At 46.8% G+C, this 25136-nt stretch overlaps 1 protein-coding gene across 2 annotated transcripts in view; it reads right to left on the reverse strand.

The window, feature by feature from the left end:
- Positions 1–1725: 1725 nt before the first annotated feature.
- HK2 (hexokinase 2) overlaps positions 1726–25136 on the reverse strand; it is a 61457-nt gene continuing 38046 nt past the window's right edge. For both annotated transcript variants that reach the window (XM_060309550.1, XM_030877680.2), the window contains 15 exons: positions 22545–22664; positions 21840–21935; positions 20957–21056; positions 20448–20631; positions 17642–17797; positions 16050–16283; positions 14600–14904; positions 13124–13272; positions 12758–12877; positions 9582–9677; positions 9034–9133; positions 8767–8950; positions 7292–7447; positions 5848–6081; positions 1726–3976 (listed from right to left, as the gene is read on the reverse strand). In XM_060309550.1, the coding sequence (XP_060165533.1) occupies positions 3832–3976; positions 5848–6081; positions 7292–7447; positions 8767–8950; positions 9034–9133; positions 9582–9677; positions 12758–12877; positions 13124–13272; positions 14600–14904; positions 16050–16283; positions 17642–17797; positions 20448–20631; positions 20957–21056; positions 21840–21935; positions 22545–22664 (2379 nt within the window). In that variant the 3' untranslated portion in view covers positions 1726–3831. The remainder of the gene's footprint in view (positions 3977–5847; positions 6082–7291; positions 7448–8766; positions 8951–9033; positions 9134–9581; positions 9678–12757; positions 12878–13123; positions 13273–14599; positions 14905–16049; positions 16284–17641; positions 17798–20447; positions 20632–20956; positions 21057–21839; positions 21936–22544; positions 22665–25136) is intronic.

Genomic DNA, 25136 nt, shown 5'->3' on the forward strand with positions numbered 1-25136 from the left:
CAAAGAAGGGAGTGAAAGGTAAGACAGGCTGGCAGAGGCTGGAAAAGCTATTTCCAAGCTGGAAGCAACCTGGGTGCAGGAAATAGATTTCCCAGTGGTGAGGAGCCCTACAGAGGAGGTGGGAGTTTGGTAGGGAGAAGACTGTGGGAAACCCATGAGTACGGGTGACCCAGAGGCTTTCAGGGTCTCTGAGCGCAGAAACCTGAGAAAACTCCCTTCTGAGCATCTTGTCCAGTATTATAATCTATGGGGAAGTAAGGGTCTATGTCCACCCAGGAGCCCCACTGGGAAAAGGGAGGGCTCTTCTCCGAGGCTCTGTGATGGAGCAGCAGCGACCTAAGGAGGGCGGTGCTGCCAAAGTTGCCCTGAGCAGCTGGCAGCTGAAGCTGGCAGGCCCAGCAGAGTGGCCTGCTCCAGAGCCCCACAGGGGTGCCCAAGTCGCAGAGGTGGGGAAATCTGACGGACGGCTGCTGAGGAATGGGGCTAAAGCCCCATAGTGTTTGAAACATACTTTCAGCATACTGTCAACATTTTCTATGATACCAAATATCCTTCAGTAACACGGTAATGGTTTTACAGGGTACATGCACCTCACTTATTATTTAGCTCCAGGTCCCACCCTCCCCTGCCTCACAGGTAGGGTCAGTCAACGGGAGACACTGCAGAAAACTAGAGGGTGGGAGGGAGAAGACAAGGTATTTCTAACCACCTCCCACTCCAGCTCTGTGGTTCCAGCTTTCGGAATCTGGCCCAGCCGTTGGGATAGAAGTGGGTTTTTTTGATGTTGCTAATCTCTGGGTTGCTCCTCTATACTGTGGGACTTCTCAGCTCTCCTATCACCTGCATAACCAAGTCCTTGTGTTAAAATCTGTTCGAAATAACTGGAGTCGATTGTCTTCCTGACCGGACCCTGGTACAAGGTAGGCAGACCCACGGTATGGAGTTCCCCTATTTTGTTATTTTAAGTTATACAGTCGCCAGTACTGTTAAAGCTAAATCTTGATCTCCAACTATGTGTACTTCCTCTGCACAAATGTCTAGAAAATTACACAAAACATGGATATTGACTATTTCCCTCCTAAATAATTATACCTTGCATTTCCACCAATAGTATATGAGAATGCTCCTATAATCTCAGCAATTTGAAGTCATAAAAATAGGGTCTAATTTAAATTTCTTTTCCTTTACCACTAGCTAGGTTGAATTTTGTGTTTTGGCTATCTCTAGCATTCTGTTAGCCTTGATCTGCCTCCCCCTTCAGTTGAAAGACTGTAAGGATAAGACAGAGGCAAGTGCTTTTTAGATGCTCATATAAGTAAGGGCTTTACATCCTGAATGTGAAACACATATGCCTATACGGAGACTACCCAGAGTCTCTGAGGGTTCTGCTACATCTCAGCCAGTAGACTGCTGGGCCAGTCGTGGTTCTTCAGTGGTGCTTGAGATCTAGGGGCTCAAAGACGGCCTAGGAAAAGTCACCTACCTTCCCGTTCCATTGGGACTGTGTTTCTGGAGTGAGAAATATCTGGGGTCAAGGCCAAGAGTTAGCTACATGCCTGTCAAGCACATATAGTCAAAATCAAAACACTCATCAACTACTCAGACGGGCCAGGAAGTACTAATATGCTCAAAAGATGACTGCACTCTTGAAAAATGCTCACGAATCACACACTGAATATTTTGAAAAATGTTAAAATTTATTAATAGTTAACATCACACAGTTAATTCAACTAGCTCTTTATTGTACATGACAACATCTTCACTAGACTGAGGGCTCAAGGATTTGAGATGATCTGCTATTGAGCACATCCCAGTCCAAGACTGAGAGTCAATGTATTTACACGGGCAAAGCAGCGTCAGCAAGGAACTGTCACCTAACTGTGGGAACACAAACATTCAAACTGCATTTTCCAGCTTTCCTTTTTGGAAACCAAGGACACATCTTAAATAGCCACACACACAGCTCTACCTTTTGGAAATGTGCAATTTCATAGATGGTGCCTAATTTTCAAGTTTAAAAGTTAAGGTTCATTTCTATTTCTTGGGCATCCTTTAATGATACACAAATCTAGACACTGTTCCAGTACAAGTTTGATAAATGTGCAAAAATTGGGTGCTGCTGAGTTGCGTCTTTCCATTTTTCTGTTTTGATCCTCGTATCCTACTCAACATTGTTAAAAGGCCATCCCCTCTTTATTATGAAGTATTCAGGTTTAACGTGTGGGGGTGTGATCATTTTAGGGCAGAAGTGGGCTTTCAGATTCAGAATTAACTGCACTCTAAACAGCAGGGTAAGGAAGGTTTTGTCTCCCCTCACCACCACCCCAACCCCGTACCAAGCAGTTTGAAATAAACACTTCTTGTAAAAACAGCTCAGTGTAAGGAAGTCTGTGGACAACACCTCTTGTAGAACATTTACAAAACAAATTGAAGGCGAACTTTGCTAGGAGGGCACAAATCCACCAAAAGTGTTGTCCCTGAAGTTTCGTTGGTTTGATTGTTTGTTTTGGTTCGGTTTGCTATCAACAATTAGACAATTTTTTCAATGTTTTTGGTGGCTTCCTTTGTATTGTTAGAGAGGTTTAAAATACTAATAACTGCCCTAAGGATGAAGATTTCTAAGCAGAGTCTATTTGAAATGATTCCTGTTTCCTTTGTTAGCATCTCATGTAATATGGCTCCAGGAAAGTCCCTAGACTGAGCAGCCAGTTAGCGTGGTTTCTTCAATCCATAGCCCCAGCCTCCTTCACTCTGTCCCCAGCCACCTTCCAAGTTTCTGAGTCTGCAGGGAAAGGAGCTGGCAAGGAGCTGCTTGGCCATTCGCTCACCCTAAAGAGGCTTTCCTTCTTTTCCTGAAGATGAATGAGGTATTTCTAGGAACCAATCAGTATCTTCATCTTCCATCCTTTAACTACACTGATCTACTAATGAGACCCTGTGTATTTACAGACATAACAAATTAACATATAAATACGTTACATACAACCGACCGTTACGTACAGTGTCAAAATGAAGGAGCAGATGTACTTCATGAACTAAATAAATTTCAAATATAAATTAAAATGAAAATACAGTGTTTCCACCTCTGCAGGAAAAAATTTTTAAACAGACCAAAAAGTCTTCCCTCCCCCAAAGGTCCACTGCTTATGGATGACTTGTGAACCCACAAGGAGATGTGACAACAAGCCCACTCACAGGACTCTTAGCTTTGGTTTTGCTTGCTCAGACTCAGGATGCTTTGATTCCAGGAACAGCATCCACTGGAACCCACTAGGCAAACGCTTAAAGATGAGGTTGAAGAGGGGCTGCCACATGGCTATCCATGGGTTTCCCCTACATTACCGCCCCTCCTCCCAGCCTATGGGAGAATCAGGCTCAAGTCAGTGGAGACCTCCCAGATCTCTGAGAGGAGAAATAGCATCAGCTTCCATGCTGGGGGATGCTCTCCACCTAGAAATGTCATGTTCAGGCTCCAAGGTGAAGCAACCGTATTTTTTCATTAGTGTCCCCACCCTGTAGGGTTATACAGGGACATGGAATTTGGCCAGGGGGATTACTAAAGGTTAAATTTTTTTTCAAGTTTTAAAAGAACCCATGGTAATGGTTGTGACAAGTGGGAACAAATCCTTACTTCAAACTGTATTTATCTCAGGAGGGCTAAGCCTTGGGTACCAAACTCTACAGTGAGTAGACAGAGACAAAACCCAGTCCAATAAGGTCCTCTCTGCCAAGGAAAAGCCAAGGGGTCTGTCTCTGACACAAGGGGATCAACTTATAATTTAAAGCAGGAAAGAAGGGAAACCAGAGGAAGTCCTTCCAATGTCAGGGGCTCTACCGCTGTCCAGCCTCTCGGATGCGGCAGGCCACAGCAGTGATGAGAGCCGCCCCCTTCCCGCTGCCATCCTCCGACTCCAGGAAGGACACATCACATTTTGGAGCCAAGTCCTTCACCGTCTCATGCATGACTTTGGCAAAGCTGGAAAAGTTGGGAAGAAGACAGAAAAAATACCTTAGTCACAATTGACTTGTGTCCTCAGAGATGGGACCCTAAGAAGTGATGCTGGAAACCCAGGAATAATTGAGATGGGAAAGAGGATGACAGCTACCATGTATGAAACATTATGTATGGTGTTTCAGAAAACTGAAACTTGGAGAGACCAGCAACATGCCCAAATTCTATGTCACAGTGGGCAAGTGGGAAGCTAAGATTCAACTCTAGGACAAAAGTCTGAGATTCTGGCAAGCTGTGTTCTTAAAACTAAGCAGTGAAAGAGAAGTTCAACAGTCGTGGACGCCACAAGCATACCTTGCAGAAGTGTATATATAACCTGTTCATCAACTCTGGAGGGAAGGATGAAGCGCCACATGTGTGATATTCTATTATTTTCCAGAGGTATTAACTCATATCAGATTCATATCTAACCCAAAATGTCATTAAAGGCAAAAGGAGCAGACTTAGGAGGGTGTGTTGAGAACAGAAATCACAGATTCTTTCTGATATGGGACTAGAGGAAGAAAACGTTCGTCATCATCTCCCCACCAGAGCAGGGACAAGTTGCTCCTCCCCATCTGCAGAGCTGAGAACAGAGGCTCCTAACACCAAGCCCCAGTGCTGGTGGCTAGACTTCTGTCCCCCTTCTGACCCTCACTTGGGACTGAGGTTCCTATTTTCACAATGACACTGATCATCAACAAGAGAAACTTGGAACTTTTCAAGGTCCAGTCTTTTCACTAACTGTGTAGACTCTGGGCAAGTTTCTCATCTCCCTGAAACAATCATGGTGACAGCAGGTGACAATTCAATCGATGAGTCTCTCCATCCTACCTCATGTCCAGGCAAGGGGCACAGCTCTATTCTTTTAACTTTTAGTTGAAGAGCTTCTAGGGGAGAGGGACTGAGGCACTTCCTAATTTTAAAACAATTTATTCAACATATGCAAGTGAGGGAAGAAAGGAGAAGAGAAATAGTGATGAGAGGAGAAAAGGGAGAAGAGATGGAGAAAGACAGGAAAAAGAGTAAAAAGAAAAGGGAATTCAGTACTTCCATACCACGGGTGAGGGTGGAAAACTTCTTCTACAGAGGGCCAGACGATAGGTATTTTGAGCTCTGTAGGTCATATGGTCTGCTGTTATAACCGAAAGCAGCCATAGACAGCACATAAACAAGTGGGTGTGGCTGTATTCCAGTAAAACTTTAGTTACAAAAACACTTGTGGCTATAATCTGCCAACCCCTACCCTAGACTGTAGAAAAAAATCTTGATCCAGAGTTCCGGCATACATTTACTAGAATGTTGACAGGAGCACTGCTTGTAATAGTCAAAACCTAGAAATAACCCAAATATCCACCATTAGAATAAATTATAGTATAGTCATTCAGAGGTATGCTATACAGCCTTGAAAATGAATTAACTATGATTGCAGACTTCAGTGTGGATGCATCTCAAAACCATAAATGTGGTGTGAGAAAAGCCAGTCAACAAAAGAAAAGATGTCATATGGTAAATTCAAAATTAAGTAAAACTAAACAATGTAGATGCATACATAGATATATGGAGGGGGAAAAGAAAGCAATAGACTTAATCACCCCGGCACTCACTCATGGTAGGGGGGAGTGAAGGGTGCAATTGGGAGGGGCTCACAGGGGGCTTCCTAGCTGGGTGGTAAAACACAGACCTACTTCTAGTTATTAATCTTTAAACTATAATATATATATATTATATACACTCTTTGGAACGTCTGATAATTTGCCATAAAATAAAGAGAGAGAGAGAGAAAGGAAAGCAAGGAAAGAATGGTGAGAAAGAGGGAGAAAGATGGGCAGGAAGAGTGGAGATCAGGCACTCACTGAGGATGTAGCTTGTAGAGGGTCCCATCCACGCCCACTGTCACTTTGAGGGTGTCCAGCCCACGGTTCTCTCGTATTTTGTCCACCACGGCGGCCATGCCTGCACCACAGAGTTGGGCTGCCCGCCGCGCCACCACAGTGCACACCTCCTTGACAATGATGCTGTCATCACAGGTGCTCTCAAGCCCTAAGTGGTGCAGGATGGCACGGACCTGCAGCAGGGCCAGGCAGTCACTGGGCCAGGAGGAGACAGTGAGTGGTCAGTCACATACCTAGAGGGCATGGTGGCCTGCCACTCCAGGGCCTGGCTCCTTCATCACAAGTGGTTCTGGGGGACCTGGCCTTCTGAGAGCTGGGGGTAAAAGCCACTGCCCCTGAGAGGTGGTTCCATTCTTAAACTCAGTTCAGGAACTAGTGCTCATCTCACTGACCCTCACAGAGAGAACACGAAGAAACAGCTCCTTATGCCACTTTGCCCAGGCAAGGTAGAGCGCTGCTGCTACAAAACTGACACTCAAAACAAAAGGAAATTCACTGTCCATGCTTTCCACTTATCTGGAAATATTGACAGTAAAGACAGTGATGATGCTCGTATGCGACAGTTTTCAGTTGCAAAGCCCTTTCCTGTCCAACCTCTCATTGTTCACAGGTCAGCAGAACAGGCATCACCCACCAACATTAAATGCCTGTTCTATTTCTACTCCCCCACTCCGGGTTGTCTGAAATCTACCTGTGCCCTATTTATGAAACAAAGATAAATAAAACTATATGGAGAAAATAAACAGACATGCAAACTAGAACAATATTCTATTCACTGGTGCAGATGCCCTAGGGCCCCACTCATGAACGCCAACCAGTTCCTGTTTTCCTATATGCATGAGAGTAATAATGACACAGCATTAATTTTTAAAAGGCTCTGAAATTCAGTATTCTAATTTGGAGCAGACTTCTCCACCATTAGACTGGAGGAAGAAGGCTTTGCTTTAATGAGCCGCCACAAGGCATGTTTCTGCATTGCCTGACATGCCAACCTCACTCAATCCTGGTTGCCTTATTACAGCAGCCAGCAGTTAAGAAGAACCCTTTTGCCAAGCATAAAGTGCTTTAGTGGGTTATCTTCCTCCGTGCGTTCCAATTTACATTCTATGAGCAGCTATATTTCTTTCTACCTTTGAAATTGGTCTAAAACCCAACAATACTTCTTTGCACAGGCTCATCCAGCTTACCATGATTTTTCTTGAGAATATTATATATTTTCCCTTAAAATGCCAACTGTTCATAACGTACTTTAAAACAACACTATATAGATACAAACATGTGAACTACTAAACTGACCTTTATGTAAGCCACACCCTGATCTTACTTGAACTGTGGAAATCCCAGCTTGTCTGTCCATGAAAAGGAGGATATACAGTCTATCCTATTCCAGGCCCTAAATTCTCACCTCTCAATCTGAGACAGGAACTTGGTTTCAAAGATTCCCCGTGTCTTGAGCCGCTCCGAGATGCGGCCACGGAAGAGCAGCCCATGTTTGGTGAAATCGATGAGGATGTTACGAACAATTTCGCCCAAGTACATGCCACTGATCATTTTCTCGAACCTGCAATGCAGGTAATGTTCATGGAGGTTAAGAAGGAAGGTGGTGGGATGTGCTGAGATACACCAGCTCCGTCACCCCCATCGCATTAGAAGGTAGAAGGCATACAAATTCCCCTTTGTGGGAAGGAAATGCTATTTGACTCACTGAGGCAGGATTCCTGGCATCCACACATACTGACTCATAGCCTTCAGTAAAACGTGTCCTGAGGCCCAAGGGGTTCCCTGAGATTGACCCCATTTTGTGGTTTCATTTCCCTTCCAAGGCTTATTCCCAACTCCTCAAGAAGGAACGCACACCCAAACCCCACCACACTTCCAGAAGGGTAAGATGCTGTCTTAATCCCCTGCGTTGCTGAGAATTTAGCACGCTTTCTCTTCAGCCTAATCACTTATTGCTCAAGTAACTAGTGCCAGCTGGAGACCCCTGTTCTGGCCACTAGAACGAAACATGACTACTCAATGGCATGAGGGTCTTCTGGCTCTACCTAGTGCCTTTAAAAAGTCAATGTTCTCAGTTTCAACCAAAACCCCATCATCATTCAATCTTGTCTTACTCCAGCCTGTTTCTTTCATTTATGTTGCCTGCCTGGCTCCTGGAGGCATTTTAGCCTGTGACCTCTACTATAAACAAATATTTTGCAAAGTATATTCTGCAGAAGTATGGTCCCTGATTAATCTAGTTAGGAAACACTACGTGCAACCTCTTCCTAATGAGATCCCACCATACCAGGGGCTTTGTGATGCTGGGGCTACCCCCTTGTCCAGTATGACAGTAAAGGGTGCTATATACTGGATGGATGGAGGAGAAAGAAGTTTGCTTCTATTGCTTCCTATTCCTATCTGCCTCACCCCAGCAATGCTTCTTCACCCTGATGGCAGCAGGTGGTTCAACTGTCTGTTTTTCCTCAAGTTCCAGATCTAGGTTTTAATACTCTCTCCCACCTGTTCTCCTAGTCCTCAGGGTAGGAGCTGATTGCTACATGTACTAACTGCTCCTCAAAAAGCATCCCCTTTTTGTCTTTTCATCCCTCTAAAACCTGTGTGACCAGTTCCCTATATGATATTCTCCTTGCAACATAACTGTTGTGATTTGTTTTCCCAATTGGACTTCAAGAGCATCACAGTCCAGCATGGGGAAAAGGACTTAACCCAGAACTTTCCAGATGTATTTGACAAGAAGCCCTTTCCAAAGAAATCTCTTCTATTAACATCTCAAGAGAATGAGTGTCCCGGGATTTGCTGTTGTGGAGGACCAGATCACTCATCACTGTTCAGCTCTGAGATGAACAGACCAGGGCCTACATGCAGTCGGGTACCTACCTCTGTTTGCCAGGGTTGAGGGAAAGTTCATCCACAGCTGCATCAAATTCTGTGCGGAAGTCATCTAGGCATCCATTGTCCCCGAAGGCCCCCCACTCCATGTTGACACACATCCGCCCCTCTTCCCCTTCCACCAGCTCAACATTCCGCATCTCCTCCATGTAGCAGGCATTGCTGCCCGTGCCTGCCAATCAAGAGATGTCAGTCAGGGCCTCACTCTGCACTTGCCATCCTCCCACCCTGGGTTGTGTGTCCCCGAGTCCTTACCAACAATGAGGCCAACTTCACAGTGAGGGTCTTCATAGCCACAGGTCATCATAGTCCCAACTGTGTCATTCACCACAGCAACCACATCCAGGTCAAACTCCTGAGAGCAACAGCAGATCCCAATCCACAAAGGAACCACAATATTCTCCCTTCAGACCCTTGCAAGGGAGATTTAAATGGATCTAAAGCTTATAAGGCAGGGCTCATTTTCTCTGCTCAAATATCACCTCTTCAGAGACCTTCCCTGGTTATGCTGTTTAAAAGACTGCCCTTCCCCAGCCCACTCACTCTGTCCTCACCCAACTTCATCTTCCTTCATAGCTCAAGAGCACCTGACATTAGCTCATGGGATTGTTTATATAACAAGAGCGTTCTGTGGGCGTTCCTGAATCCCCAGTTGCCAAGAGCAGGGCTTGACACACAGCGTACACTCACCAACTGCTGAAGAACTAGGTTAACTCTCCCTTTGACCAACACAACTGCACTTAACACTTCCCCCAGCTCTGAACACCCAGATCACTTCGGGCCTCATGTCACGCCTCTCCCACCTCTCGCCGGTGGATGGCTTCCTTCAGCAGTGTAACCACGTCCTCACCCTCGCAGCCAGATGCCTTGAAGCCTTTAGTCCACTTGAGGAGGATGCTCTAAAAATCACACATGGGCAGGGATGTGGATATCAGAGAAGGGCTCCTGGGTCATTTTCTAGTTCACAACCTCACAGGTTATACAGATGCCCTTTAAAAACCAATCATCTCACCCACAAATTATTCTAAACCTGTTTCACCTACTAGGAGTGCCTACTATGCAACAGGTACTGGGCTAGGCACAACCCATGTGTTACAACGTTTAATCCTCACAGCACTTTCGTGGAATGTTTATCATTATCATGCCCATTTTACAGGTAACGGTAGCTCTGGAGTAACTTGCCCAAGGCCCACAGCTTGCAAGAGAGGAGGACTCACCCCCAGGCCCAGCAATTCCAATGGATGGGCTCATAAGCACCATACGATGGCCCCTGCCAAGGAACTAAGTTCTAGATGCTTGTTTCTTTCACTGGGAAAAGCAGTCTGCCCTGTACATCGTACAGAGGGGCGGGTTTGTGTCTCTAAATTTTCAAACTCCAGTACGAAGTGAACAAGTACCCTTCGCTGTGTCAAAGGGCCCTCCAGGAGCAGATACATGGCGGCTTTGAATATGGAGGACTGTTTCCTATACTGTTCCCTCATTCCCTCTTTGCTGCCATAGCCTATCAGGGAACAAGCACCAAGGACCCCCAGGCCCCCTTCCTGAGAGATCAGAACCTATAAGTGGGCTGTGTGCTCACTATCCACCCCCTTGTATTGTTTCTCCATGACTTGCTTGGTTGTTTATACCAACCAGCTTGGCATTTCATGGCCCAGGAGTTTGGTCTTACAAGTCCCGCTGTGTTCAGATTCCAGGAAATTTGGAAAAACAAAGTACAATCTCAGCAGTGGCCTGGTTTACACACCCACATCCAAACAACTATGTGCTTCTCTCCACCTGATTTTCTTGTCTACAAATTAGCTTGACGTCTCCGATGAAATTTTGTATTTGGCACTTTCAAGCGTACAGAATGTTCGAATTACATTATTGCAGGTGGTCCTTAATAATAAGACATGGAGAGGCCCCAACAGCTGAGGAGAACTGCCCGTGGCCACCAGCTAACCCAGGCAGCTTGAGGCCTCTGGACCTCAGCACCTGCTGGTTTTCCCATCAACAGGGTGATCTCAGCAGAGCAGAATCCAGCTTACAGACAACAACAGACAAAACCCGGCTTCTGCTTCATTTGTTCTTAGTTTTCACAGTTCTAGACTGAATACATGCTCCTTACAGAAACTTAGAACCTATGGTATAAAGTCCAATACAATGACCTGGAATTTTACAATTCAAGCACTAACAGAAACAGTTAACATGCCTTGGGAGCCACTAGATAAATATATAAACATATATACATGTTGCTATACTTGAAAAGTAAGATAGTGCCTGTTAAAAATATTTCAGTAGGAAAAGTCTGGAAGCATATGCACTGGAATGTTATGTTTTTATCTTCCTATTAATCACGTTTTGTATATTTCTATATTATAGAGATTATACTTCGATTAAAAATATTTTTTTAGTCTTACCACGAGTGTTCTCCCAAATCATTGAAATTCCTTGAAAAAACTAGTTGCTGATATGAGGCAGTGAATGACTCATGATTTAACTATTTCCCACTGTTGGACAACTTGGTTTGTTTCTAATGACTTATAATAAGCAATGTTTCATTAAATATCACATAAATATTTATACACGTTTGATAAGTCCTTTTGGTAAATTGATGCAAATGTGAAGGCTTTAAAACCCAATGCACTGACACTGAAAAAATATATGTTGAGACAAAGAAGTTGGAAAAGCTAAAAGCAATTCTGGACTAGCTAACACTGGACAAATGTTAACAGCTGTTGGGAAATACTGGATTAGGCAGGGTTTTTATTGCGGGACTTCCTAAAACCTTAGGAAGTGCACGTGCTAGTGCACGTGGTGAATTTAACCCTCAGAAGGGAGGAGTAAGAGGCATTTACAAAACTCAGCTGAGCAACGTAAGGCCTCCTGTTCCAGGGACGCTGTTGGAAACGCAGGCCTTTTCCCGCCACTGGGCCAAGCCCACCGTACCTATGACTGTTCCCACCTACATGCCTTTCTCCATACTGCCAGGCCTGCCTGCCTTTCTTCCTCAGCAGCTCATTCTTCTGACCAAGTATTCCTCATGCCCTCCAGGTATGTGCTCAGATTAACATCATCCTCAGGGCTTCATCATTCCACTGCTGCCACATTCCAAAGAGCAGCTCTTGCTTTTCTGAGCTTGCTTCCTCAGTCCAGTTTGTTTGTAGGCACCTATAGCAGGAACCATGCCCTTTGTACCCTGGTAACTCCATCCACAGCATATGTCCACCTGTACCAAGCATGTAAGCTTCTAGAACACCGATCGAGACAGAGAGAAACAACTGCTTAAATAAGAGTATTCTGATATCTAACATACCAATTATCTGCCCTGAGTAAGCCTAGGCGTTGCCTACTCAGCTCTCCTAGGCTTCAACACACCCATGTCCAGAATATGTGGGAGCACCAGCTCTTCAACAACCTGCTTCATTCATCCGAGGCAAGGTGACAGGGAATGAAAAGCAAAGGTGACACTGGAGAAACACCAGGGCAACCAAGGGAGATGGAGTGAAATGTCCTGAGCCCAAAACAGGAGCCTCAGGAGCAGCTGAGCATAACTGACAGCATGGACTCAGCTGTCAGGAAACCGGAATGAAATCATGACTTAGCCACTCCCAAGCTATATGACCTGCAAGATAGTTGGCATCTCCGCAGACATTGTTCTCCTTTCTGCAAAACGGGTATACAAACACCTACCTTATATGGTTGCTCTAAGGGTTAAATGAGATTACGCACACAGGAAGCCTAGGAGTACCTCGCATAAAATGCTTTAAAAATGTCAGTTGTTGATATTATTAGCATCATCATCATTATCCCAAAGATTGTTACCTGCTTGACCTCTATCAGCTCTGACTTGCTCATTCCCATCAACAAGCCCTTCCCCATGATTGGTCACTCATGCCCTTGCTTTCTTCCTCTCAGCTCAGCATTCTCCCCTGCTCGAAACTCTGGCTGGTTGAGTCAGTACAGCCCATAGGAGAGTCCTCCAGGAAGGCACTATTACCTCGTCCAGGCTGTTCTGCTGGCAGGGGAAGGAGAAGGTGAAACCCAGAGGCAGGGACACGCCCTTCATGCCCATGTACTCAAGGAAGTCGGCAATGCACTGGACGATGTGGTCAAAGAGCTGCAAGCAGAAATTGGGCTCTGAGAGGAGGAACCCTGGCCCGGGCGTGCTGCCCCACCAGGGTCTGAGCACCAGCTCGAGGCCTCCACCCAGGAGAAATGCCAGCTCAGGCACGCACCTAAGCAAAGGCCAGCCCAGGGCCCTAGCCCTCCCCAGGACCACGGGTGAGCAGAGAAAGCACTGTCCTCCCAGGTGAGAAGTGGGTGTCTCCTGGGGTCCCCTCCCAGAGGTGCCACCCTGCCTCACCTCATCCCCTGTGCCATGCATGACCTCCCGCGGGATAGAGTAGATCTTGTTGTGCATCTCCACTCCACGTCGCTTCCCATTCCGCACGCGCACCAGCAGGACCCGGAAATTGGTACCCCCAAGGTCCAAGGCCAGGAAGTCACCTTTCTCTGGAAAATAAGCCCAGGAAGATGGTGGGTTGGGGCTGGAGAGAGTGACAGTCTAAACACCTTCCCCTAATGGGGAGCTCTCCCAGGAGGCCCTGGACAACCTCAGGGTGACGGACTGTGAGCTCCACCTAATGATAAAGAAAATAAGATCCCCGGGGCCAGAACCCTGCTGGCTCCTTAGTGGTTCTCAAATGAATTCAAGTTGTGGGGCCCCAGGAGTCACAATGAGCTCCAGAGCTCCAGAACACAGGAAAGAAATGGTGATACAGTATACTCCAGGATATCTAGACACGCCACTTGTACTAAATCAAAGGCCACCTCACGTAAGTCTCTAGAATACAGAAGGAACAACAGAGTCCAACTCTTTAAAGGAAACTGAAGGGAAATATTTCTAGAATGAGAAAACCCTCCTTTTTAGGACAGTCACAACGCACTACGTGTGTCACACACAGTTTCCATGCAACCCTCAGGCAGCCCTAAGAGGGAGGCATTGCATTCCCCTCTATGGAGGAGAGAGATCTGGCTGTGCTCAGGGCCACACAGCCTGAAGATGGTAGAGCTGGGACCGAGTCCCAGTCTCCATCTCTGGAACCTGTACCAGCTGTACCACACTGGACTGGTCAGTGATCATTTTTCTGAATTGGGAAAAGACCTTCATTTCTTAGATTGCAAGACCTAGAGCAGGGCTCAGCAATCTTTTTCTGTAAAGGGCTGAGCAGTAAACATTTTAGGCCTTATGAGCCACAGTCCCTGCTGCAACCATACAACTTGGCCATGATAGCGCAAAGCAGCCATAAACAGCATGTAGGCAAATGGGCATGGTTGTGTACTAATAAAACTTTATTTACAGAAATAGGCACTGGGTCAGATTTAGCCCATGGACCTCAGTTTGCCAACCCCTGGCCTCATAAGAGCTAACCCTGGAACCAAAATTCCCGATTTGAATCCCAGCTCTGCCATTTTTCTAGCTGTGTGAAGTTGGGCAGATTTCTTAATTTCTCTGTGCCTAGGTTTTGTGCAAAACGTAGTAGCTTGTTAACAAACAAAATGAACTACTAATCTCTGTTAACGGTTAAAAATTAAATGAATTAATATGTGTAGAATGCTTAGAGAAGCACTTGACACATAGTAAGCCTTCATTAAGTATTTACTATTATCACCATTCAGTTTTAGCAGAGGAATGCCTTGGTTGGGACCCCTGAACACTAGAATTTCCCAGTACTAGAGCTGAAGAAACATGGTCAACAGTCTGGCCTGAACACCCAATGCTAAGGCTAAGGGAGTCCTCCCACAGCGACTGAACCCTGTGGTGAGCTGGGTGGCATACCTGTGCCATCAGGGGTGGCACACACATAGGTGGGCAGCATCTTGACGGGGGCAATGGTGTGAGTCTCCTTGCTCAGACCTCGCTCCATTTCTACCTTCATCCTCCTCTTGACCTCCAGCAGCTGCTCACGGCTCAGCTTCAGAGACTCCAGGGTCTTCTGGCGGGCTCGGTGTTGATCGGCCAGCCGGTAGGCCACTGCTGTCACCATGGCTGCCCCCTTGCCACTGCCGTCCTCAGAGCGGAGGAACCGGATGTCGCAGTCGGGCACCAGGCGCCGCACGGTCTTGTGAAGACGCTTGGCGAAACTGCAGTCACAGACGTGGGGTAAGAGGTGGGTGTCCACAGTTAGAGTCAATGGTACAAATGGTGGGGGCAGTAGCTCACCACCTCAGCCCAAATGACACCCTAAACATCCTCTCCCTACTCTTTCCCAAGTTAAGGGTCACTGTATAAAAGCTCAGCTATTCAACTGCAACCACCCTGCTAAAAGGAAGGGTGGCCTTCTGGGAAGCCAGTGTCGCCTGCATGCACTCACAGAAGACTCCCTTCCCATAGGCCACAGTTCCTTTGCCCAACTTATCAGCCTCAGGTGATTCTGACACCAACTACTATTCATGTTTCATCCTTCATTTCATTAGATGCTGCTTATGAAAGACCCAAAAAGGAAAAAGTCAAAATGCTCTTCTGGACTTTGGCCTCTCTTTGGTCCATTTCTGCCAACAATCCTAGAGGTGTCTGAACAGCTAAAGATAATAGGTGTGTTCAGCAAGAAATTCTCGTGTGGTGGTTGCTTGGAGCCATGGTCCCCAGGGCCTACTCCAAGTGTGGCCTATAGGCCACCAGCATCTCTGGGGGCTGTTCGAGATACAGGATCTCAGGCTGAACACAGACCTTCTGAATCAGAATCTACCTCTTAACAAGATCCCCAAGTAATTCGTGTACAGCTTAAAGTTTTAGGAGCTTTGGACTAGGAGCCTAGGGAATGGAATGGCTGAGACCTTCCACATCTACCTTCAGTTAATGAAGGCCCACTGACCTGGCACTCATATTAGGTGAAAATGATGGGATAGTAAGTGGGCACAATTGAGAGAAATCCTTCAGGTCCCAACTGAAATTTGAGTATTTCAGCACTTATGACCAAGGGATCAAACCATGGAGGGCAGGGCAGGATCAAATCAATACCCAGGTGAGCCAGAGAAGCTGGAAATAAGAGGGTGCAGAAGAAGAGCCCCTAGAAGCCAGGAGAGCTCTGAGTAAAGCCCTAGTTGGCAGCCTTCAGAAATAGCCTCTACCCATGCCAAGGAAAACACACTCATAGCTCCCGCTTGCCCCACTGGGAGTTTTTATTCTACAAAGAACCTCAACTCTGTGGTCCATCTCCACCACCCCACAGTGCAAAACCGGGTTCCTGTGGAGTCAGGTCTATCAGAGGCCCCGAATGCTGGCTCACTGGGGATGCTTCTTGTAGACAGAACCGTCCACCCCGATGGTGGAGCGCAGCCGCTCCTCGCCCTTGTTCTCCTTGATGCGCCGCAGGACGGCTGCCAGCGTAGCCGCGCACAGGCTGGCTGAGCGTGTGGACACGATCTGGCAGACCCGGTGAGTGGCCACACAGTCCTCCTGTGTCGGGTCCAGGCCCAGCCGCACCAGGATCTCACGGGCCTTCCGGATGCCATCCTTCTCCCTGGGAAACAGAAACAGCGTGTGGGCAGGGGTCCACTCACTGTGGCCAGTGGGCGGGGTATGTGGGCCGACATAGAAAGCCCTCGGCTCCAGCAAACACTATGTCCCAGGGAGGGCAGACACCCACCTCACTGCTCTGTCCACCTATGGGGGCGGCGGTGAGCAGTGAATAAGGAGGAGAGGAAAGCACAAGCTGAGTTCCTCTCCCAGACACACACACACACACACACACACACACACACACACACAGTACTTCAGGTGCCCATTTTTCCCCCAGTGAGAACAATTAATTTTTCTCACACACATCCTACGGGAGGACGAGGCCCTGGTCTTGGGGCTTTACGCACCAAGTTGTGCGTGTGTGAGTTTGCCTTTCTCAGGTTAGTGGGAATGGTTTCCCTCTGACCACAGGAACCCAGCTGTGGAGCCCATCCTATTTTCTCTCTATAAGGCAGTCAGAGTCTATTGCACTTCACAATGGAGTCAGCACTGCTTTACCTTGCATCTAAAGATGGCGATAAAGGGTTGATGCTATGAGATTAGCCCTCTTCTTAGGGGAACTAAGAGCCACACAAATATGAAGACTGTCATCCCCTCCAACTTTAACAAGTAGGTACAGTTCCTTCAAGAATTCCACTTAAAACAAAGTCATTTGAACTGTCTCACTGCTCTCTTTAGCACCAAAATCACCTCCTCTCCACCATCTGGTCCCTGAGACAAGGCCTCATCAAGCGACAAGTGGAAGTCTCAAGGACGGGAAACCAGGCCCAACACTTTGGATATTGTTAACTGAAAAACAAAAATCAGGCCATCCTCACTCCCACTCCTGCCACTCTGTGAAGATGTAGGTAGGCCTCAGCCCTACCTTTTGGAAATAAATGGGTCCATCTCAGGGCCACCCAAGGACCTATTTTTCTGTTATGAAGCAGGGGTCAGGACAGAGCCCTTTTTGAAAATCACCAATAGGGAATGAAATGTCAGAGCTTCAGGAGAAGGGAAAGGAAGTAGATGCAAGTGAGTCATTAAAAGACCCACAGGGAGCCTCCAGCATTAAGCTTAGGTCCCTGGGCCAGGCAGGAACACAAGTGCAAAAGCACGAGTCCCTGCGTGGGGGCCAGCTGTCCCCAGCACCATGAGTCACTTTGGTAGTCAGCACGTTCAAAACAGACAAGAGTGGAGACTATCTGGCTGGTGACATCTAGCCACAGGCCTGCCATGTGAGGCCCAGGCCTCACCACTGGGTGAGACCCTCCTGCCGTCCACATTTGAAGGATCAAGGGTCCATGCGTCTTCCTCATTCCACGGCCACCTGTCCACCCTTCTGGGGTCCCAGTGAACAGAGAAGGACCCGAAGCTTACCCTTCAATATCTGAAACATCTTTGGTCTCAAAGTGGCCCGTGGCGAGGAGTTCAGGGCTGAGCTTCCCCCCGAAAAGCAGCTCCTCCTTGGCCATCTTCACTAGGATAAGCCTCACGAGCTCCCCCATGTACATTCCACTGATCATCTTCTCAAATCTGCAGGGAGAGACACACCAAAAAAATTAAGTCTCTGCTGCCAATGAACTCGCTACTCCCTTGTGAAAGCAACATGCACACACGTGAGGCTGATGCAGGACAAAGCGCTAACTTGTGTGGCACTGACTAGGAGTGAGAGATGTAGAGAAGTGATGGTATTTCCTTCTCTAGCAAGGAAATGCTCTTTTAAAATGAAATCTTATGTAGAACCTCAATATTTATTTACAAGAGGAAAAAAAAAAGGTCCGTCTGATTAAATTTGGGGCACAGGGCCAGCAACTCATCACCTCACACTGTCCCTCCCCTTGCAGGCCATTTGTGGATTCCTGAGAAAACTGTGAAAACAACCTGGGGTGGGAGGACGATGAAAAAGAGTAGAAGGACAGGTTGGGACAGGTGAGAAGGAGTACCAAGTGTCAGGTGGTCTTGGGAATCTGGGAGTGAGACATGTTGGAAGTTTCCGAGGAGGAAGGTGACTGGATAGCTGAGAGGGCAGTTGGGTAATTTATTTTTTCAACACTAGGTGACACTGTTTTCTTTACCAGGTTGTCTTTCTGGCTTAGATATGTGACAGGAGAAACCAAGCCCTTACAATTCTTTCTAGCAAAAAAAGGCCCTTTCTTGGTATCTTAGAAAGGATCTAGGTCCTAGAGAGAGGAGGCACGCAGGGCCTTGGGCCACTAATCTACGCAGGCCTTCAGAGGAGGCCCAGAGCAGGGGTGTGGATGGGATTCCGATGTCACCTGGTGCAAACCAAAGAGAGGAAGCCGGGCCCTCGGGAAGTGACTTGCTCAAGACCCAAAGCCAGGTATGGCAGAACCGGAGCTAAGCGGAGAGCTGGCAAAACTGCCTGAACAGAAGGTATGTTTAAAATGTTTAAGCACCAGCACAGGCACGCTGCCTGAGAGGTAGCCCGGCTTCAACAGTAAGGAACTCACAGGTCTGCTTCTGCACCTTCTCCAAAATAGCTGGTTCTACGACAGATAGGGGAGGGGGCCAGTGGGGCTCTGAAGTGTGAGTGGTAAAAGTTTTTATTTCAGTTTTTAAAAACACTTTGTTTCAGTCAATGTTTGGAAAATAGTTATTTAGAAACATATAAAGAGTGAAAAAAAGTTCCTCCTCAAGCCCAGTAATAACTTCAGGGACAGCTGACACGTTGGTACATGTCCTCCCAGCATTTCTTTTTTTCTTTTTGAGCAGTTTTTTCAGTCCACGAATTTCCCACCAGCCATGGCAGACACAGCCAGTCTATGAAATGGACTCATGTTTCAACATGTGAGAGAAGCTTGTGACTTAAATAGACTGTGCTTTGAGGAAGCAAGGACTCCCCCTGTAAAGAAAAGGACTCTCTTTTATAAAGCTGGTTTATAGGTTGGATTTTCCTCTCCAAGCAGGGATTGGTACTAGAAGATTTCCTACAACAGTCACAACACCAGTAAGACCAGAGTGGGCATGGGAATTCCCTGGTGGTCCAGTTGTTAGGACTCCACGCTTTCACTGCCGAGGGCCCTGTTCAGTCCCTGGTTGGGGAACTAAGATCCCGCAAGCCTCGAAAAAAGACCAGAGAGGGCCTGATTGCTCAAAACGTTTTGTAACTGCCTTCAGAGCTTGCAGCAATCCCTGTTTCAAGATCTTTAATAAGGACATTGGGCAAATGTTTGTGAGAGTGAAATAATGTTTTGTAAGAATCAAAAGTAACTAGAGGGCTTTCCCTGGTGGCGCAGTGGTTGAGAGTCTGCCTGCCGATGCAGGGGACACGGGTTCGTGCCCCGGTCTGGGAAGATCCCACATGCCATGGAGCGGCTAGGCCCATGAGCCATGGCCGCTGAGCCTGCGCGTCCGGAGCCTGTGCTCCACAACAGGAGAGGCCACAACAGTGAGAGGCCCGCGTAACGCAAAAAAAAGAAAAAAAAAAAAGAAAAGTAACTAAAACCCAAGTCTGACCAGGTTGGAGAGACTTCAGGGGTCCAAAATGCTAGAGCCCCTCCTCCAGGCCACTCCAGGATCCTGGCTGGACCACAGGTCCAGGGAAGGTGGCCGAATGGGCTCCTTAACCAACTTTTCTACATGCCTTGGGTCTGGCTACGGCTGGAGCAGGAGGCCCTGGGACTGCTGCGACCCAGCCTAGCTCATAATAGGCAACGCTGCAGGAGTCTGAGTCAGAACCTCAGCCAGTAATTAGGAGCCAACTCTCACAGCTTCATCCCCTGAGCAGTGACAGAGCTGCGAACTACAAAAGGAGCTTTCAGATCCCTAATCTTTGCCATCTCAACATGACTTTTCTTATGTGGTGCACAAACTGTTTCTATGGACAGCTTACAAACCGAAGGTGGAAAGAAAGAGCAGGGCCGCACACTTCGAATACGAAGAATACGACCTTCTAAAATGACTGCTCTGAGAGATCCAGTCAAATCATTACCCATAATCTGTTTTGTCCGCTTGCTCTATCTTTTTTAGAGCGCTCTCAGCAACTGATAGTCACAATGTATTAGGAAGCACAACATTCCCATCAAGCAGTGGGTGTCTTGGCAACTTTTGGGGGCTATGAGGTTGTAAAGTAAAAATGACAGCCACCCCCGGACCTGGCCAGCCCCCACCTCAGCTCTGGAGCCCACCCCCCGAGCCCACCGCACACAGGGCAGCCGCTTACAGTTGCTTCCCGGGGTTCAGAGAGCCCATGTCGATCTCCTGGTCAAACTCCGTGCGGATGTCATCAAGCACGCCATCATCCCCAAAGGCTCCCCACTCCATGTTGATACACATACGGCCCTCATCACCCTCCACCATGTCGATGTGGCGCATCTCTTCCATGTAGCAAGCATTGCTGCCCGTGCCTGGACAAAACAAGGGACTGCTCGGCACCCACCCGCACCATCCTCCCCCCAAACCCCACATCTCTCCTAAACCTCCGTCCTGAGACCACCCCAGGGTGGCTGGGATTCCTCGGTACAGACCCCCAACATCCCAACATGGTCCAACCCACTACCACCCACAACTCCACAAGTCCTGGCTCAGCCCTCCAAAGTGACCGCACCATTATCTTCCAATATGAAGTATTCAATACAAAGGAACATCCAGGCCATGGACCCCTCCTCTCTTTGCAGCCCACCCCCGCAATCCATCGGCCAGCACTGCTCCTCACACCCAGTGCTCACGCACCCACAATGAGACCAATCTCGCAGTTCTGGTCATCATAACCACAGGTCATCATGGTCCCAACTGTGTCATTCACCACTGCCACAATGTCAATATCAAAGTCCTGCAGGGATAAAAGGGGGGCTTCTGACTTTCACTGTCACAGAAAGGTTACAGATGTGAAGATGAAGAGAAAGAGCAGTAAGACCCACAGCTCAAGTGCAAGGCTAGAGCTGGAAACTGGGTCCAGATCCAGTCTAACAGCAGCATCTCACTTCCCACCCTGCTGGTCCTCATCTTGGAGGGCTTCGCTGACAGCAGCCCTGCAGTCTAGTTCACAGCCATCACTGCACTGAGAAGAGCCCATCTTATCATTTTCTTCTCATTCTCTTTTTTCTTTTCTTTCTCTCCCTCCCTCCCAGAAGGTCTTGCCCTTCTGTGACAAGACCTTTATCATGTCCTTTCTCTACCTTGTTCCACCCTGATATCAATATCATCCCAACTTTCTCATTTGAAAATGATATTCGAGTCTTCTTCAGATTAAGAACTAAAGGGTTTTTCTTGTACCAAGGCTAAGATTAGTTGTCCATCACGCTAATATGAAAACCCCAAAGGCATTTGATCATATATAAGATCACTGGCGTGCTAACTCTCTCAATATAGGTATGTCATTATGCAGCACACCTTAAACGTATACAGAGCTGTATCTCAATAAAACTGGAAAAAAATAAAGATTATTGAGTAACACAGCAGAGAAGAAGACAAGAAAACTTCTCATTAAGAACCACAAAAGATTCTCATGCTGATTTGAGGACAGACAGGGAAAGACTTCAGAGTGAACCCAAAAGAAAGTAAAGAGCCTCCAGACCCCAAGCTCCTGCCTCCCCATCTCTGCTGCCCTACTCACCCCTCTCCTCTGGATGGCTTTCCGGATCAGAGTAACCACATCTTTCCCTTCCACACCACTGGACTTGAACCCCTTGGTCCATGAGACCAGGAAACTCTGCAAAAGGACCAAGGAATATTGATTCCCCACAAAACTCAACCACACTCCTCATCATTAGGAGACCTCGTCCATGGGGCTAAACTAAAGTCATGACTGAATTTGTATATTTCTTCCTGACTAGTCTAGGAAGGAGAAACTCTGTCAATGACCAAGAAAGGAGACTAAATGAATGATTTATTGCCCCCAAGAAGTGGAAAGAGCAGGTTGTAGAAATGCCAAAATAAGACACTTGTATCCTAACGTCATTAACTTTCAACGATGTCTATCATAACACTTTAGAACAAAGGAGTCCCAGACTAATATCTCACTCCTGTTTCCCTAAGAGGGATAAGGATAATGTGCAATGTATATGGTCCTGCAAATTGCCATTTGACAGTGATAAAGACCCCCTCTTCTCCGATACCCCTTTACCATCGCTCTCACACACACCTACACAAACTCTCCCAGAAGGACAGAACTCCCAATACTCAAACATTGTCCACTCGATCCATCACAGCAACCTCCTTTACAACCTCCATTGTAAAGGTAGCAGGTGGCTCAGAGTTCTTCCCAGTCCTCCCAGTCCAAAGAATGAAGCAACAAAAGTGTCTGAAGAACTCATCTTACCTCGTCTAGTTTTGTTTGGAGACAGGGGAATGAGAAGGTAAAACCCAACGGGAGCTTCTTGTCTTTGATTTGTAGCTTATCCATGAAGTTGGCCAGGCATTCAGCAATGTGGTCAAACAGCTAAGGGCACACAACACAGGAAGATGAGCAGGGAGGCAGAATAGCTTAGAGATTAAGAGCATGGACTTTGGGCTCAGAAAGGAACTAGTTTAGCTGAATGTGTGCAAGATATGTATCCCCTCTGAAGTTTTAATTTGTTCATCTATAAAATGGGGGTGATAATTGTACCTGCCCATGAGTTACCAAAAGAATTAAGTGAGTCAATACATATAAGGATTTAACACTAGTTAGTGATTATTAAATACTGTCTTCCACTTACACCATTTATCCAAACCACCGTCAAAATAACTGCATTAGGCAGGGTAAATCATAGCCAAAGCTAATCAGAAAGTCATCGCGAGCCCTGGTAACGGAATATCATTTGGTGGCTCTGTCAGAACCTCCCTTGACATGGATGCACAGCTGATTGTCTTACCAGAAAGGGCAGCCCATCTCACTGCCAAGAAGTATTTTAGCATCCCTGTCTCTTGTGATTGGGGGAGGGGATGGGACATTCTCTGTTAGCATTCTATAAATGAACTTAACGAAAATAAGTAACTTTTATATTTTTCCTCCCTCTAGAAAACCAGTTTCCTGGGGGCAATTCCAAGAAGTTAGTTTTGTTTTCTAACTTCAGTATGGAACACCCAAGTGAGTCCACAAAGAGCACTGAAGAATAAATAGGGTTTTATGAGTGGGCAGCCTCACAACCGTGACTATTCTAAGGAGGACCCAAGGCCCCTAAGAAAAATCCTAAGCCTAAGAAATCATCCAGACTTTCAATCTGCCCCAAAGCTCGCAGCCCCATGGCTTCCTTTTTGCCCACTCAGCATCCCCGAAGAGAAATTGGTGACCATTCCAGACACTTAGAGACTGAGGCCAGGAACATTCTGACGCAAAAAGTAAGCAAAGGTCAAAAAGACTGAGGAGCAGACATAGAGAATGGACTTGAGGACATGGGGAGGGGGAAGGGTAAGCTGGGACAAAGTGAGAGAGTGACATGGACTTATATATACTACCAAATGTAAAATAGATAGCTAGTGGGAAGCAGCCGCATAGGACAGGGAGATCAGCTTGGTGCTTTGTGTCCACCTAGAGGGGTGGGATAGGGAGGGTGGGAGGGAGGGAGACACAAGAGGGAGGAGATATGGGGATATATGTATATGTATAGCTGACTCACTTTGTTATAAAGCAGAAACAAACACACCATTGTAAAGCAATTATACTCCAATAAAGATGTTAAAAAAAAAATAAAAAAAGACTGAGCAGAATCCAAGGGCCAGGTTGACCAGATGGCAAAATCTAAAAGCCAAGGGAGGTGAAAGTGGACAACATTCCTTTCCTTCTCCGGGCAGAAGCAAGGAAGATTCCACTAAACCTGGGGTCCCCAAAGTGTGGTCCACAGCAGCATCACCATCATGTTACAAATGCAAATTCTAGGGCCCAAAGCTAAACCTCCTGAATCAGAAGGTGTGGTAGAGCTCCAGGTGATCCTGAAGCAGTGGTTTGAGAACCACTGCACTAAACCAAAAGAGGGTTTGCATTTATAAAGGAACTGAGAGGCTCAGGGTGGCAGGGTAGATTGAGAGATGCACTGGCTCCCCAGATGTCTGGGGTATGCTCCGTAAGAGGCTAGAAAGACAAGCCCCTCCTAGAAGGGGGCCAGCTCTAACTGAACTTCCCACATCGATCCTGTCTCTCTGTCTGATCATGTGCAAAATTAACCTCAGGTGATGCTGAAACTCTCAATTTCCAAACCAAAACATTCTCAAGAGCAAATACTGGGCAATGATGGGGCTCTCTCACTAAGAGGATCCCCAATGCAAAGTGCCAGCTCCCTTGAGCAGAGATCAAGTATTTTAATGTGGAAATAGGGTTTCTAGACAGATACTCAGCGAGTTCTGTTCTGTTGGGAAGTTGATCAGAGACAAAGTTTACAATAGGGTTAAACAAATTCCCAGCACTTTCTTCCTGGTACTCTAGTCAAAATGATCTTTAGTACAATAGTTTTTATCTAAAAAAAGGAAGTTGCAGAAGCTGTGCAAAGAGATAAGGCCAATCATCAGAGATGGGGGAGGGGTTGGAAAAAGTAAAATGGTTTCCCCTCATCCAGCCCTGATTACTGCTCTCTTTCCAATTGCACTACCAACAGGGGAAGGCAGAAAAAAAAAAGAGAGAGACAGTGAAGAGGCATTAAATAATGTGTTGCCCAATACAGTAGCCACTAGTCATCTGTGGCTATTTCAATTAATCAGAATTTTAAAAAGTCCCTTCCTCAGTCACACTAGCCATATTTCAAGTGCTCAATACTACACGTAGCTAGTGGCTGCCTCACTAGACAGGGCAGATATCAAATGGTTCCATCACCATGAACAGTTCTATTGGACAGTTCTGAGTTAGAAGAACCTACAGCTCTTTAAAAGAGGGTAAAAGGAGACCATCTGCTTCCCTTAAAGGAAGACTATATCCTTTTCGGTTAGCTGATGATCTAAG

The sequence above is a fragment of the Globicephala melas genome, chromosome 12 (genome assembly GCF_963455315.2).
Source record: "Globicephala melas chromosome 12, mGloMel1.2, whole genome shotgun sequence".
NCBI classification, from domain to species: domain Eukaryota; kingdom Metazoa; phylum Chordata; class Mammalia; order Artiodactyla; family Delphinidae; genus Globicephala; species Globicephala melas.